Source organism: Coregonus clupeaformis, unplaced genomic scaffold, assembly GCF_020615455.1.
Source record: "Coregonus clupeaformis isolate EN_2021a unplaced genomic scaffold, ASM2061545v1 scaf0688, whole genome shotgun sequence".
Taxonomy (NCBI): domain Eukaryota; kingdom Metazoa; phylum Chordata; class Actinopteri; order Salmoniformes; family Salmonidae; genus Coregonus; species Coregonus clupeaformis.
The window spans coordinates 91,337-106,047 of record NW_025534143.1 but is presented as its reverse complement, the minus strand read 5'-3'; the positions used below and the strand labels follow the sequence as shown (position 1 = coordinate 106,047).

Below are 14,711 nucleotides of genomic sequence, written 5' to 3'. Positions count from 1 at the left end.
ATTTTTAGTATTAACATCATGAATTTGCCATACAATTTATAGGGCTACCTGGCCTGCTACATATGAGGCTATTGATAAGCTCTGTTATATTACTGAAGGGAACATTGTCAGATATTATTTGCTTTTATAAAAAATGCTCCAGTTTATTTATTGGTTGTTTTATTGCTTTATTGCATATCAATGCATAAGAACAGATGAGTTAACACACCAATGATCGAGAGTGTGATGAAGACGTCATCATTCTACGCCGGAAGAAACAAAGTTGAGCGTCAAATCACATGTCTCAACCTCTGAAGTCCTGACTGAATGTTTATATTTCAATGATATGTGTGCTGATAGGTAAAATTATATTTTCATAAATATTAAGCAATGATTATTGATAAGTGTGCTGTCTTGTACGACGAGCAGAACTAGCTTCCATTAAACCGAATGTTTAGTATGACTAAAGTGTCTCTACACTGTAAGTTTATTGGGTGGCTATTTGTGAGACACACATCTACGGGTCGCCTACAAAGCATCGCATGTAGTGAACATCGTTTTCCCCGGACTATTTTCCAGTTTCTGCGGGCAATGTCTACGAACACAACAGACAACCAAAATTGGGGACCAAAGAAACCCAGAGCACCCAAAGAAACATTGCGACATGTGAAGTCTAGAGAACAGAGGAAACGTGGAGTGGATGTGCATGGACCAGCCACTGTCTACGCGCAGGTCGTCGGGGCAGGGAGCCGAGATAATGGCGCATCACTTTATGTCTTCTCTGAGTTCAATAGGTAACTAAACCAGAGAACATGAGTGTCTGACAATTTGTTGTAACGTTGCCAAATATATTTGCATAGTGGGTATCAGAAAGGCAGTTGGCTGCAGCATATTTGTTTACCCTTTTTCCTCTCTGGAAGGTACCTATTCAACTGTGGTGAGGGAACACAGAGGCTGATGCAAGAGCACAAGTAAGTTGAATTGCCTCCTGTCAATGTTCCACTAAAATCCATCATTCAGTCTCAGCTCTATAAATCTCAACAATGTTCCTCTTGTCAGGTTAAAAGCTGCTCGCTTGGACAATATTTTCCTCACTAGAATGAGCTGGGAGAATGTTGGTGGTCTATCAGGTAAGTTGCTTGTTATTCTATCCACTTTACATCAAGTCAGTCATCTGTCAACCTGGAAACAACTGTACATAGATAATAGACATAGATCAAAGCTTATTAGCCGATGTCTCTGTGTACAGTCATGTGAAAAAGTAAGTACACCATGGAAAGTGGTCTTTATTTTTATTTTTTACATATTTGGACACAGATATTTGAGCTAAATTCCAACCACATTCATTGATAAAGGTAACCCAATTTAACAAATCAAATTATTTTACACTGCATGAGTCAACACATCCACTCCACTTTTTTTTTTACATTTCAATTTCCTTATGCAGAAATTTAGTACACCCCTACCATCACATAAAATGGCTAAAATTAGAATCAGGTACACCAAAGCAGGTGCAAATGATTAGAGAGTAACTTGGGAGGGTCCAGCCTTCCATAAAGATTAGACACTTGGTCTGGTTTGGCCTTAACCATATGGGTGTGTGGTAAAACATCATGCCAAGATCAAAAGGCCTATCCGAGGCCCTCAGAATAAATATTATTGATGCCCATGAGTCTGGGAGGGGTTACAAATCCAATTCCAAGCAATTCGAAGTACATCATTCCACTGTCCGACGGATCATCTACAAATGGAGAAAATTCCAGACCACTGGCAATCTACCTAGGACAGGTTGTCCCTCCAAAATCAGGCCAAGAGCTGACTGAAAGATGCTCACAGAAGTCTCTATGAACCAGGGTAACATCAAGGGGTCTACAGGCCACTCTTGCCACAATCAATGTCGAAGTGCATGAGTCAACTGTCAGAAAGAGACTGCACAAACTTGGCCTACATGGGAGGTCAGGAAGGAAGAAGCCTCTGCTTTCAAAAAAGAATATCAAGACACGGCTGACGTTTGCCAGACAACACCTGGGTAAAGACCAAAACTACTGGAACAATGTGCTCTGGACAGATGAGTCAAAGGTGGAGTTGTTTGGCCGCAATGCCAGACGCCATGTTTGGCTAAAACAAAACACTGCCTTTGAACAGAAGAACCTCATACCAACCGTAAAGCCTCAGTGCCTAGCCAATTTGCCATTATTGAGTCAACCATTAATTCAATATTGTACCAGAGAATTCTTGAGGAGAATGTGAGGCCATCTGTCAAAAAGCTGAAGCTAAACCGAACATGGATCTTGCAACAGGACAATGATCCAAAACACACAAGCAAAGTTTCAACAGAATGGCTCAAAAATAAGAAATGGAGGGTTATGGAATGGCAGAGTCAAAGCCCAGATCTCAATCCTGTCAAAATGCAGTGGGGGGACTTGAAGCGGGCTGTGCATGCAAGAAAACCCTCGAACATGACACAGTTGAAGCAGTACTGTAAAGAAGAGTGGGCAAAAATTCCTCCTCCCAGTCGATGTAAGAGACTGATAGACAGTTACAAGAAACGGCTACTTGGAAGTTATTTCAGCCAAAATGGGCAATTGAAGCTAGGGGTGTACTTATTTTTTCAGCACTATGAAATTGCATTTCTGTTGATTTTTGATGAATAAATGATTGCAAAGTATAATCTTTCAGTGTAATTTGTTAAATTAGGTTACCTTTATATGTCAATAGTGTTGAAGTGAAGATTACATGTCCATCTGTCCAAATATGTACAAAAATAAAAGTCCACTTTCCAGGGGGTGTACTTACTTTTCCACATGACTGTAGATAGACAGAGGTCAAAGCTTATTGCATGATTAGCCTATGTCTCCGCGTATGTCCTTAGGTGTGGTAAACTGTGTACTCTCTGGTTTAGGGATGATATTGACACTAAAAGACACTGGTGTCCCTGAGGTTGTTCTCTCTGGACCACCACAACTGGTGAGTGAACATTGTAGCAGTAGAAAATATTGTCTGTAATGAGTCAACTGTTTTTGTGGTATCCTGAGTCTAATATAGTGGGGGAAAAAAGTATTTAGTCAGCCACCAATTGTGTAAGTTCTCCCACTTAAAAAGATGAGAGAGGCCTGTAATTTTCCTCATAGGTACACGTCAGCTATGACAGACAAAATGAGAAAAAAAATCCAGAAAATCACATTGTAGGATTTTTAATGAATTTATTTGCAAATGATGGTGGAAAATAAGTATTTGGTCAATAACAAAAGTTTCTCATTACTTTGTTATATACCCTTTGTTGGCAATGACACAGGTCAAATGTTTTCTGTAAGTCTTCACAAGGTTTTCATACACTGTTGCTGGTATTTTGGCCCATTCCTCCATGCAGATCTCCTCTAGAGCAGTGATGTTTTGGGGTTGTCGCTGGGCAACACGGACTTTCAACTCCCTCCAAAGATTTTCTATGGGGTTGAGATCTGGAGACTGGCTAGGCCACTCCAGGACCTTGAAATGCTTCTTACGAAGCCACTCCTTCGTTGCCCGGGTGGTGTGTTTGGGATCATTGTCATGCTGAAAGACCCAGCCACGTTTCATCTTCAATGCCCTTGCTGATGGAAGGAGGTTTTCACTCCAAATCTCACGATACATGGCCCCATTCATTCTTTCCTTTACACGGATCAGTCGTCATGGTCCCTTTGCAGAAAAACAGCCCCAAAGCATGATGTTTCCACCCCCATGCTTCACAGTAGGTATGGTGTTCTTTGGATGCAACTCAGCATTCTTTGTCCTCCAAACACGGCGAGTTGAGTTTTTACCAAAAAGTTATATTTTGGTTTCATCTGACTATATGACATTCTCCCAATCCTCTTCTGGATCATCCAAATGCACTCTAGCAAACTTCAGACGGGCCTGGACATATACTGGCTTAAGCAGGGGGACACGTCTGGCACTGCAGAATTTGAGTCCCTGGCGGCGTAGTGTGTTACTGATGGTAGGCTTTGTTACTTTGGTCCCAGCTCTCTGCAGGTCATTCACTAGGTCCCCCCGTGTGGTTCTGGGATTTTTGCTCACCGTTCTTGTGATCATTTTGACCCCACGGGGTGAGATCTTGCGCGGAGCCCCAGATCGAGGGAGATTATCAGTGGTCTTGTATGTCTTCCATTTCCTAATAATTGCTCCCACAGTTGATTTCTTCAAACCAAGCTGCTTACCTATTGCAGATTCAGTCTTCCCAGCCTGGTGCAGGTCTACAATTTTGTTTCTGGTGTCCTTTGACAGCTCTTTGGTCTTGGCCATAGTGGAGTTTGGAGTGTGACTGTTTGAGGTTGTGTACAGGTGTCTTTTATACTGATAACAAGTTCAAACAGGTGCCATTAATACAGGTAACGAGTGGAGGACAGAGAAGCCTCTTAAAGATGAAGTTACAGGTCTGTGAGAGACAGAAATCTTGCTTGTTTGTAGGTGACCAAATACTTATTTTCCACCATAATTTGCAAATAAATTCATTAAAATTCCTACAATGTGATTTTCAGGATTTTTTCTCCTCAATTTGTCTGTCATAGTTGACGTGTACCTATGATGAAAATTACAGGCCTCTCATCTTTTTAAGTGGGAGAACTTGCACAATTGGTGGCTGACTAAATAATTTTTTTTCCCACTGTATGTCATTGCCTCCTCTTGATCTAGGAGAAATATGTGAATGCCATCAGAGTATTTTCTGGACCACTGGAAGAAATCAAGCTAGCTGTTCGACCATACACTGAGAAACAACACACAGATGACACAATGACAGTTAGTCAAATACCAATATTTGGTGAGTACTAGAAAACACCTTTTGTGTTTTAAAAAAAATCATTGAGTAATTTACTGTTACTCATACTCTTTATCTTAAAGCATATTAGTTTATGACGGGTAAAATAGTGAATATTTGTGTTCTCATGCTGTAGAGTTGGTAGTTGACACTCTCTTAACCCCAATTGTACCAGCCCAGCTCAGAGAGGACGGGCCAAAGTGCTCCCCTAACTCAGGGAGGAGCAGCCCCTCCAGTAGTCCCCAGAGGAGGGAGCTGTGGAGGCCAGAGGACTCTGAGGACACCAGCACAGACAGCAGGAGGGAGAGAGCAACCAGCCCAGGTAAGACTAGGAGCATGTAGGCTCGGAAGCCCAGGCTTCTCACGCTCTGACTGTTATAAAGCCTGAGGAAGTTCTCATGAAGACGATAAAAAGGGGTGAAGTACGGTGGACTCTAGATGGAAACTAGTGACACTTATCAAACCAATCAAGTATTTCGCAAGGATGGAGCTCCAAACAGGTTTTATTTCTGAAAATGTATCTGACTTGCAAAAAGCTAGCTAGCATAAAATACAAAACACTAACGCCCCATAGGCTGCTAAAACTTTGTACGACACGGTAGGAAAAGAGATATATATATATATGGACGAACAAACAAGGAAAAATAAGAAATAAACACAAGGAAATGCCTCTCCTAAATGAAAATATAATTTATACTCTGAGCCAATCAAATGCAGGTGTTAACCCAGCCAGCACTCCTGTTCAAAAGCAAAATTCAATACTAAAGTTATCCAGACTTCCAATAGTCAAGTCAACGGGAAGAGATTGGGAAGGATGACCCACGACACTAAAGGAGCATGCAGCGCTATCAGGGGCATCGCTGCCCTAGTTCAAGGATGTTGAGCTCCAAAGGGCAGCATTTCTCACATTGCATTTTCCTCTCAGGTGGAAAAGCAAGAGCAACAAGGGATCCGTCTTTAGTTGTGGCATTCGTTTGTAAGGTAAGAAACACAATCTCATTGTCTCAGTGACATACTGAATGATTGCAGTTTGTCAAATTTTATCCTTGACTTGCAGCTTCATCCTAAGAAGGGGAATTTCTTGGTTGCTCAAGCAAAAGACCTTGGATTACCAGTGTAAGTTGATATTTCAATACAAATTCAGTTTTGCCTGCTCAACAAACTTGAGCCGATAATAATTTTTTTCATATACTTTCTCCACAGAGGCACTGCAGCTATTGGTCCTCTCATTGCAGCTCTGAAGGATGGGAAAAGTGTGACCTACGAAGGAAGAGAGGTACTTCAAATATATTTGGTTGATCGTTAGGGCTCTGGAATTTTGGATTAGCTATTGTAAATGTTAGATACATTTCATCTTGTTGTCTGAAGATATCCTGATGGTTGTCCTACAGATCCATCCTGAAGAGGTGTGCACTCCCACTGATCCAGGACCAGCCTTCATTGTTGTGGAGTGTCCCTCTGAGGAGTTTGTTCAACCAATCTGCATCAATCAGCAGCTGAGGAGGTAATGGCCTGAGCGAAGTTGGCCAAATGTGTTCGAAGGCTGCTTCTGCATCCTGCGTCATTACTCCCCAGGCCTTCTTTAGGAGATTGTAGTTAGTTAAGTTCTGAGTTATTTGTCTCATCTGCAGATACCAAAGTGGAGGAACAGAGGACCCTGCTGCCTTAGTGGTCCACATGACCCCAGAGTCTGTGCTGAAAACAGATGAATACAAGCAATGGATGGAAAGGTACAAAATCAGCCATATGTAATACTCAGGTTCAGACTGTTTACATATTCCATATTCTGCTATTGTCTTCTCTCTCTGTTTTATGTTGGTCTTTCTACAAGTTTAATGTTTTTGTGTGTTTTTGTATTTTAGGTTTCCATCCACCACTGAGCACCTGATCCTGAATGAACAAGTTTGCACTGTTCACAACGTTAGGAGCCACAAGATTCAGACTCAGCTCAATCTGATTCATCCAGAGATATTTCCAGAGCTCAAGCACTATAAAACAAAGGTAAGTTGTGAAGTGCTAGAACTTTAATTATTCAACATTGTAACCTGCTGCTACACAGAGATAAGCGTGTTCATTTGGAAACCTTTTGTAGCTTGCATTGTGTTGTGCTAATCTGTTTCTACTCTTGTTTTTGTAAAACTTCTGACTGTTGTTGATCTTCTCAAGGAGACTCAGGCTGCCCTGCATGTCCCCAATGTCAGAGCCGAGTGTCTGCTGAAGTTCCAACTCAGACCCAAGATTGAATGGCAAAGGTGAGTCTGTCCTTCAGGCATTAGTCTGCACTTACAAAGGGCTGCTTTGTCAAAGAAAACCATTTCAGATGAAACGCTACTTTCAAGCATGGCTTACTATTTCTTCTCTGATCTTGTAAATGCCAAAACAGTCTAAGTCAAATGAGAGCGTCCCTGCCCCTCTCAGCAGTATGTGATGAGTGGTGTGTGTGTTCTACTGTTCTTATTCATTAGAGATGCAATCCCCTCTTGTGACACTGAAGAGTTTGTGAAAGAGGCTGCGGAGGCCCCTAACTTCCTCCAAGAAGTGGAGGAGTGCAAGCGGTTCCGTGCGACTGATGCTGCAGTGCTGTCTGGTGAGCCCTGCTCTGGGACAGGTCAGACTAGAAGCCCAGGAGGAGATGTTACTCAGTCCAACAAAGCTCCATCGATTTCTCTTTACTCCTCTTGAGAGGAGTTGCAAACATTTCACACTGGGCGTTTAAAAAAAAAAAAAAAAAAGTAACTGAGTTTAGTTTCTTGTAGTACTTTTGTCTTATAGAGTATCATAGTTTTACATCTCAAATTTCAGTGGCATAGAAAAATTATGTTGTACAGTATGATAATGTGTTGTTTCTTGCAGGGCGGGCAGAAAAATACCCAGAGGTGGTCTTTTTAGGAACTGGATCGGCTCTTCCAATGAAGATCAGGAATGTCAGTGGCAACTTGGTCAACATTAGGTAATGGCCCTCAGTTAGGCTCATATAAAAATAAAATAATTCCCTTAAAGATATTTCTGTGTGAGGTAGCCAGTATAACTGTCTGTCTGTCTCTGTGTTTATGATATATCCCATTTCCTTCAGTGCTACTCAGTCAGTGCTGCTGGACTGTGGAGAGGGCACCTTTGGCCAGCTGTGCCGACACTATGGGGACAGTGTGGACGAGACTCTTGCAAAGATCTCAACAGTCTTCATCTCTCACATGCACGCGGACCATCACACAGTAAGGGTTATTTTTCCCAGAAATATACACTGCTCAAAAAAATAAAGGGAACACTAAAATAACACATCCTAGATCTGAATGAATGAAATAATCTTATTAAATACTTTTTTCTTTACATAGTTGAATGTGCTGACAACAAAATCACACAAAAATTATCAATGGAAATCAAATTTATCAACCCATGGAGGTCTGGATTTGGAGTCACCCTCAAAATTAAAGTGGAAAACCACGCTACAGGCTGATCCAACTTTGATGTAATGTCCTTAAAACAAGTCAAAATGAGGCTCAGTAGTGTGTGTGGCCTCCACGTGCCTGTATGACCTCCCTACAACGCCTGGGCATGTTCCTGATGAGGTGACGGATGGTCTCCTGAAGGATCTCCTCCCAGACCTGGACTAAAGCATCCGCCAACTCCTGGACAGTCTGTGGTGCAACGTGGCGTTGGTGGATGGAGCGAGACATGATGTCCCAGATGTGCTCAATTGGAATCAGGTCTGGGGAACGGGCGGGCCAGTCCATAGCATCAATGCCTTCCTCTTGCAGGAACTGCTGACATACTCCAGCCACATGAGGTCTAGCATTGTCTTGCATTAGGAGGAACCCAGGGCCAACCGCACCAGCATATTGTCTCACAAGGGGTCTGAGGATCTCATCTCGGTACCTAATGGCAGTCAGGCTACCTCTGGCGAGCACATGGAGGGCTGTGCGTCCCCCCAAATAAATGCCACCCCACACCATGACTGACCCACCGCCAAACCGGTCATGCTGGAGGATGTTGCAGGCAGCAGAACGTTCTCCACGGCGTCTCCAGACTCTGTCACATCTGTCACGTGCTCAGTGTGAACCTGCTTTCATCTGTGAAGAGCACAGTGCGCCAGTGGCGAATTTGCCAATCTTGGTGTTCTCTGGCAAATGCCAAACGTCCTGCACTGTGTTGGGCTGTAAGCACAACCCCCACCTGTGGACGTCGGGCCCTCATACCACCCTCATGGAGTCTGTTTCTGACCGTTTGAGCAGACACAAGCACATTTGTGGCCTGCTGGAGGTCATTTTGCAGGGCTCTGGCAGTGCTCCTCCTGCTCCTCCTTGCACAAAGGCGGAGGTAGCAGTCCTGCTGGTGGGTTTTTGCCCTCCTACGGCCTCCTCCACGTCTCCTGATGTACTGGCCTGTCTCCTGGTAGCGCCTCCATGCTGTGGACACTACGCTGACAGACACAACAAACCTTCTTGCCACAGCTCGCATTGATGTGCCATCCTGGATGAGCTGCACTACCTGAGCCACTTGTGTGGGTTGTAGATTCCGTCTCATGCTACCACTAGAGTGAAAGCACCGCCAGCATTCAAAAGTGACCAAAACATCAGCCAGAAATGTATTGTCAATCAGTGTTGCTTCCTAAGTGGACAGATTGATTTCACAGAAGTGTGATTGACTTGGAGTTACATTGTGTTGTTTAAGTGTTCCCTTTATTTTTTTGAGCAGTGTATGTTTATTATAGAGTTATAGCATATATTCTGGCATTCATTTTATTTTCAAAGAATTTAATAATAATTTCACTTTATTTTCCAGGGATTGTTGAGTTTGCTGTTTCAAAGGGAGAGAGCCTTGGTCAGTAAAGAGTTTCCCTTTTTCAGATTTTAAGATGAGTCATGCAAAATGGAATACTTTAATGAATATCTGTCCTTATCTCTTTACTGTTCAGACAACTCTTGGGAAAGCCTTCAGCCCCATCTATCTGGTAGCCCCTGTCCAGATGATGACCTGGCTCAACCAGTACCATGACCACTGTGAGGAGATCCTCAGCCATGTCAAGTATGTCAGGAAAGACACGTCTTACTCTATTGAATTGATGCTTTCAGACTTGATGATATGATGTCCATTGTCTCTAATATTGATGTATTCTTTACTATGTTTCAGCATTGTCCCTAGCAAAGTCATGTGTGAGGGGGCTGAGGTGTCCAAGTTCAAAACCAAGTCATTCATCCAAGCACTGCTGAAGAAATCTGATTTAGAAAAGGTATGTAGAGACTTGAACAGGCTGCTTCGTGGTTCAATAAGACTCAAAACACTCTTGTTAGGTTCAATGACTGTTTATTGAGGCTGTCATCAAAGCTTAAATACATACTGTATATTCTGTTTCTCTCATAGTTCCAGACTTGTCCGGTGCGTCACTGTAAGAATGCCTTTGCCTGCAGCATCACTCACCAGTCTGGCTGGCAGCTGGTCTTCTCTGGGGACACAATGCCCTGCGATGCCCTCGCACATATGGGTTAGTACCAACAGTTCTCGACTCCAATTGTGATGTTTGTACAGCTCCCAGAATTTGTGTGATGTGAAAAGATTTACACACTCTGTGAACCACACTTGTGACGTCCGGATCAAATGGTAAATGCTCACAAATGCTATTTGATTTGCCGTTACGTGCATTCCACAGAACCATGCTGGAATTTTGGACCCAGAATGTATTCTATAACTTCTACACAGTTGCTGGTGGTATGATATACATATAGATCAGTGTTAATGGGTCCATCTACAGTAGCCAGTCTGATCTGAACCTGTCATCCATGCTGTATTCCGCACTAGCTGTCTGGCATCATTTACCAGATATTTCTTAATGTTATCGATCGGTTCCAAAGTTCGCTATGAATCACAAGGTCTCCCACTTCATTGACTCTTTTTAAATTGTTCGACTTGATATGATCCAGTTGAAGCTTCCCAGAGAGAGCCGGGGTATATCCCATGCCTGTTCATTATAGAGGCCTGGGTGTGCCAGACAAACAGGGCTGGCTGATGGTTTATTACACAGAGCTGTGTGATTGATTTCCTCTGGGAGAGGAAGAGAGGCTGGAAGTGCTGCGCGATTCATGTTTGTCATTGTGTTTTCAAAGGAAAGAACGCAACTTTACTTATTCATGAAGCGACGTTGGAAGACGGATTGGAGGACGAGGCTGTGGAGAAGAGACATAGGTTAGTAGATGGATCTAGTACGGTGCTTCTCTTCAGAGGTGTCCTTCGTTATTCTATTAGGAAACTAGCTTTCTTGGGCTGGATTCAATCCGTATCGCGGAAGATCCGCGTAAAAAATGTAAAGGTAATTTCCGATTGAGCCGACATATGCAGCGTTTACCATGAATGCAGTCTCCGCGAACATGGAGATATTGCCTTTAAATTTCAATCGAGATATAATGCATATCTTCTGTGATATGGATTGAATCCAGCCCGAAGTGTGGAAATATGACATGCATTGAAGGAGGTAAACAGAAATAGACAAGTGCCATTTTTCTACTGACAAAGAAACTCAATGAGCTCTTGAAAAGCCAGTCATTTTTAGAGGGCATTGTAACTGGCTGCATTCTTCTCTGAGATTGGCATTGGTTTTTGGAACTCTTTATTGGAGGCAATGGGTGCTACTGCCTTCTAGCTGGAATTTCAGTGACTTTGGTTAAAGAGCTCCCTCTCACATTGAAAACTACTTGAAAGAAAGAATGACTTTAGAGAAAGTAATTGAGCTGAACTATTGAACTGAACGAACTCTGTATAGCTTACCATGGGGTTAAGTCTGGTAATCACTGTTAAAATAGTAGCAGAGTAGCATCATGCTTCTCTGCTTGCCTCCCAAAATGACAGTACCACCTCCCAGGCCATTGGTATTGGCATGAAGATGAATGCCGAGTTCATCATGCTGAACCACTTCAGCCAGCGCTATGCCAAGATCCCCCTCTTCAGTGAGGACTTCAACGACAGAGTGGGGATATCTTTTGACCACATGAGGGTAAGTGAGTGTTGAATTATGTACTTTAGTCCACTTGTTATGCATAGCAACATTGAAATGATTATGCGGGTTCTGCACATCTGAAATGTATATGTGTAACCTCAGAATGAATTAGGACCATTATTCACTACAGTATGAGCAGACCAGTGCCCCTAGTCCAGGTAGAATACTCTCGGACAAAATGCCTCGGACAACTTCGATTTAAATCTAGATGTACCATTTTAAGGTAACATTCAGAATGTGTTAGACTCCCATTAGAGATACATCTCCAGCTGCCTCAGAGGAGGCTGGGTATTTTGAAAGACCCACTCTTGAGTGAGTGAGGGACCGTTTTCAGGCAGCCCTGGTGATCTCTCTTCCCTGTCTCTCCTCAGATCCGGTTTGGAGACTTTAGAATCCTCCCCAGACTTATCCCGCCCCTCAAAGCCCTGTTTGCCGAGGAGATCGGAGAGATGGAGGAGAGGAGAGGGAGGAGGGAGCTTAAACAGATGAAAGGAGTCATTGCTGAAAGCAACGAAGAGCAGAGAACACCCAATGCAGGCAAGACGGGCAAAGGTGCCAAACGAGAGCCAGAGGACCCAACACAGGACGTGGGAAGTAAGAGACTCAAAACAAACTAAGACCCTGACCATAGCTTTGGGTTACACCAGAGATTAGTGGAAATAAAATGACTGTTCTTTTACTGAAACAAATCTGAGTTTGCTTTATTTAAATTAATTACTTGACAAACTTGCATGAGGGATACACTGTAAAATAAGAGTTTTTCATTTGGCTGAACTGGCTGCCTTCATCGCATGTGAATAAAGCATATCTATTTTTCCTGTCATTACCATTGCTGTGTGTATAGAACATGTAATTAACATGGTCTTTGATTTTGCATTTAAAAGTAAAGGAAAGTCAATCATGCTCCATGGTATTGGCCTGTTGTTTTCCAGCAACATATTGTGAAGAACAACTCATATAAAGTTTATGTCCTATTAAACTACACCTTTAAAAGTTGCATCCAAACAAATTAATTTAGTAAAGTTGTCACATATAGATGAGTAGTATTACATTGAACTGATAGATGTATTTTATTCAACAAAGTAATAGTCATACAGCACCATGGGCACTTGTTGCATAACAGGTATTGGCAAAAGTTGAGGTTGCATTTCATCATAGATTCTGGTCTAGGAGTGCTCTGTGATGGTATGAATATGATATAAAGCTTCACATGCATTTCACTGTCTCTGATATTAAACCAGATGAACAATGTTTTATTTTGTAAATAATTTATATAATACACTATGTGCTATTGATGTAGCCCTGAAAAATTAAACAATGTATTTCCTGTTTGATAATGATATCCATCAAAAAGAATCCTCTGATCTTTCCATGAGACAAGACCCCCTAAAGCACTGTGCCAGCAGCATGCTCTCTCTGTGTGAGAACTCTGATTTGATGTAATATTTATTGCAGTCATCAGAATAAAGTTAGGACAGCTAAAATACAAATTAATGGGGCTACTGCAACTTTACTGATAGGTGGAGTTTGCAGCTGACAGTTCACTCTAAATGGATCTGGTGGAAGGAGCTATAGGAGGATGGGCTCATTGTAATGGCTGGAATGGAATACTATCAAACATATGGAAACCACATGTTTGGCTCCATTCCATTTATTCCTTTCCAGCCATTACAATGAGCCTGTCCTCCTATAGCTCCTCCCATCAGTTGCCTCTGATCCCTATACAGTGTGGACAAAGATTGATGGATAACTGAATGCCTTTATCACAGCTCTTTGTCTACACCAGAGAGCACAGTAGCCTGTACTCTACTTTGATGCAGTACTGTCCCTCCACATGGTGGCTGTAGTGAGCTGTCATTGTTTTATTATACTTTAGATGGGCCAGAGATGACCTTCTGGAAGCTGTCTGAGAGAGGAAGGGCCACAGCCTCACCACCTTCCATTTCAAAGACCGTTTACTGGCCAGTCTCTCAAATGACATGAAGTGTTGACTGTAATCCACTCTGGATGAGATCATCTGCCTACACTAAATACATAAACTATGAGGAATGTGTACGTTCTCTTCCTGTTTTCTGTTAGACTTTTTGGTAAACCAGTCTAATAACTATTGTAAACACTAGTGTAATGCCGGCTCTTTGGTGTGAATATTTTCAGAGTTTACTGAGAGAGGTTGAATGTGCATTGGTTTACTAAAACCCCTAAAGAGAACAGCTGAGGCCAGTCGTGATCCGCTGTCCAGTCCAGTGCTGGCAGGGTTATTAGCCTAGAGCCAGCCACTTTGTCTGCATGTCCATTGGGTAACATTTGCATTTCAATGGGGTGTTGATCTTTCCACATTGATCGTTCTCCATCTAGAGGACTAGATCCAGCACTAGGTGGTTATCTCACAGACTTGTTGTTGTGTTGCCATTTGAAGGGCCAGTGATAATTCATGATGTTGGAACTGCCCAAAGTCTGTTACCTCACTTTCATGGCATTGCTTTGAGGTGATTGGTATTTGGTATCATGATGCATTATGCGGCATGACTCAGAGTAGTGTCTCCCCATATGAACTTTTTTAACGAAACTAGAAAACTGATGTATCAAATATACTCTGGGAGTAAGAACTTAGTCAATATCTCTGTGATATCATTTTGAGCTCATTTGAAGTATTGGATTTCTGAATCTGTATGAAGAGGTATAATACTATGCGCTTAAGACTCTACACAATGACATCTTTACTCTCCTTCCCAAAATACGAGTGGATATGAGATTTCCTAACCTGTGCTTCACTGAAGTAGCAAAATTGTCTTGCGGCGAATCTCTCACTTCACAATGCCAATATGACTTGCAAGTCATTGCAGTTGAATGTCTGCTCTAATCCTGCAGTGGCATCGTGAGAGCGAGCCTGAATTGATGTAGTCATTATTTCCATTTACCGCTTGAGGGAGCGGTAACCATGAAAATCTACTCAAC

At 42.5% G+C, this 14,711-nt stretch overlaps 1 protein-coding gene across 3 annotated transcripts; it reads left to right on the top strand.

Moving 5' to 3' along the window:
• Window positions 1–257: 257 nt before the first annotated feature.
• On the top strand, window positions 258–13,009 carry elac2 (elaC ribonuclease Z 2). 3 transcript variants are annotated; one of them, XM_045216343.1, is made up of 24 exons: window positions 258–339; window positions 559–773; window positions 900–950; window positions 1,039–1,109; window positions 2,882–2,946; window positions 4,648–4,774; window positions 4,947–5,093; window positions 5,697–5,752; window positions 5,829–5,887; window positions 5,975–6,047; window positions 6,163–6,275; window positions 6,403–6,501; window positions 6,634–6,772; window positions 6,938–7,023; window positions 7,237–7,379; window positions 7,625–7,721; window positions 7,845–7,983; window positions 9,551–9,589; window positions 9,684–9,793; window positions 9,899–9,998; window positions 10,130–10,250; window positions 10,870–10,948; window positions 11,609–11,753; window positions 12,128–13,009. In XM_045216343.1, exons 2-24 carry the CDS (start codon window positions 571–573, stop codon window positions 12,371–12,373), a joined length of 2,508 nt encoding a protein of 835 aa, XP_045072278.1. In that variant the 5' UTR covers window positions 258–339; window positions 559–570; the 3' UTR covers window positions 12,374–13,009. The 3 variants fall into 3 exon arrangements, with proteins under 3 accessions (XP_045072278.1, XP_045072277.1, XP_045072276.1); XM_045216342.1 differs by having other exon boundaries at window positions 262–773; window positions 7,237–7,358; XM_045216341.1 differs by having other exon boundaries at window positions 262–773.
• Window positions 13,010–14,711: the final 1,702 nt, after the last annotated feature.

Bases quoted from the DNA above. Each gene is read 5' to 3' on its own strand.
- elac2 (XM_045216341.1), top strand. From the start codon at position 430: ATGTTTAGTATGACTAAAGTGTCTCTACACTGTAAGTTTATTGGGTGG. The intron at 10,949-11,608 runs GTTAGTAGATGG...CCAAAATGACAG, and splicing joins GCTGTGGAGAAGAGACATAG to TACCACCTCCCAGGCCATTG. The intron at 11,754-12,127 runs GTAAGTGAGTGT...GTCTCTCCTCAG, and splicing joins TATCTTTTGACCACATGAGG to ATCCGGTTTGGAGACTTTAG.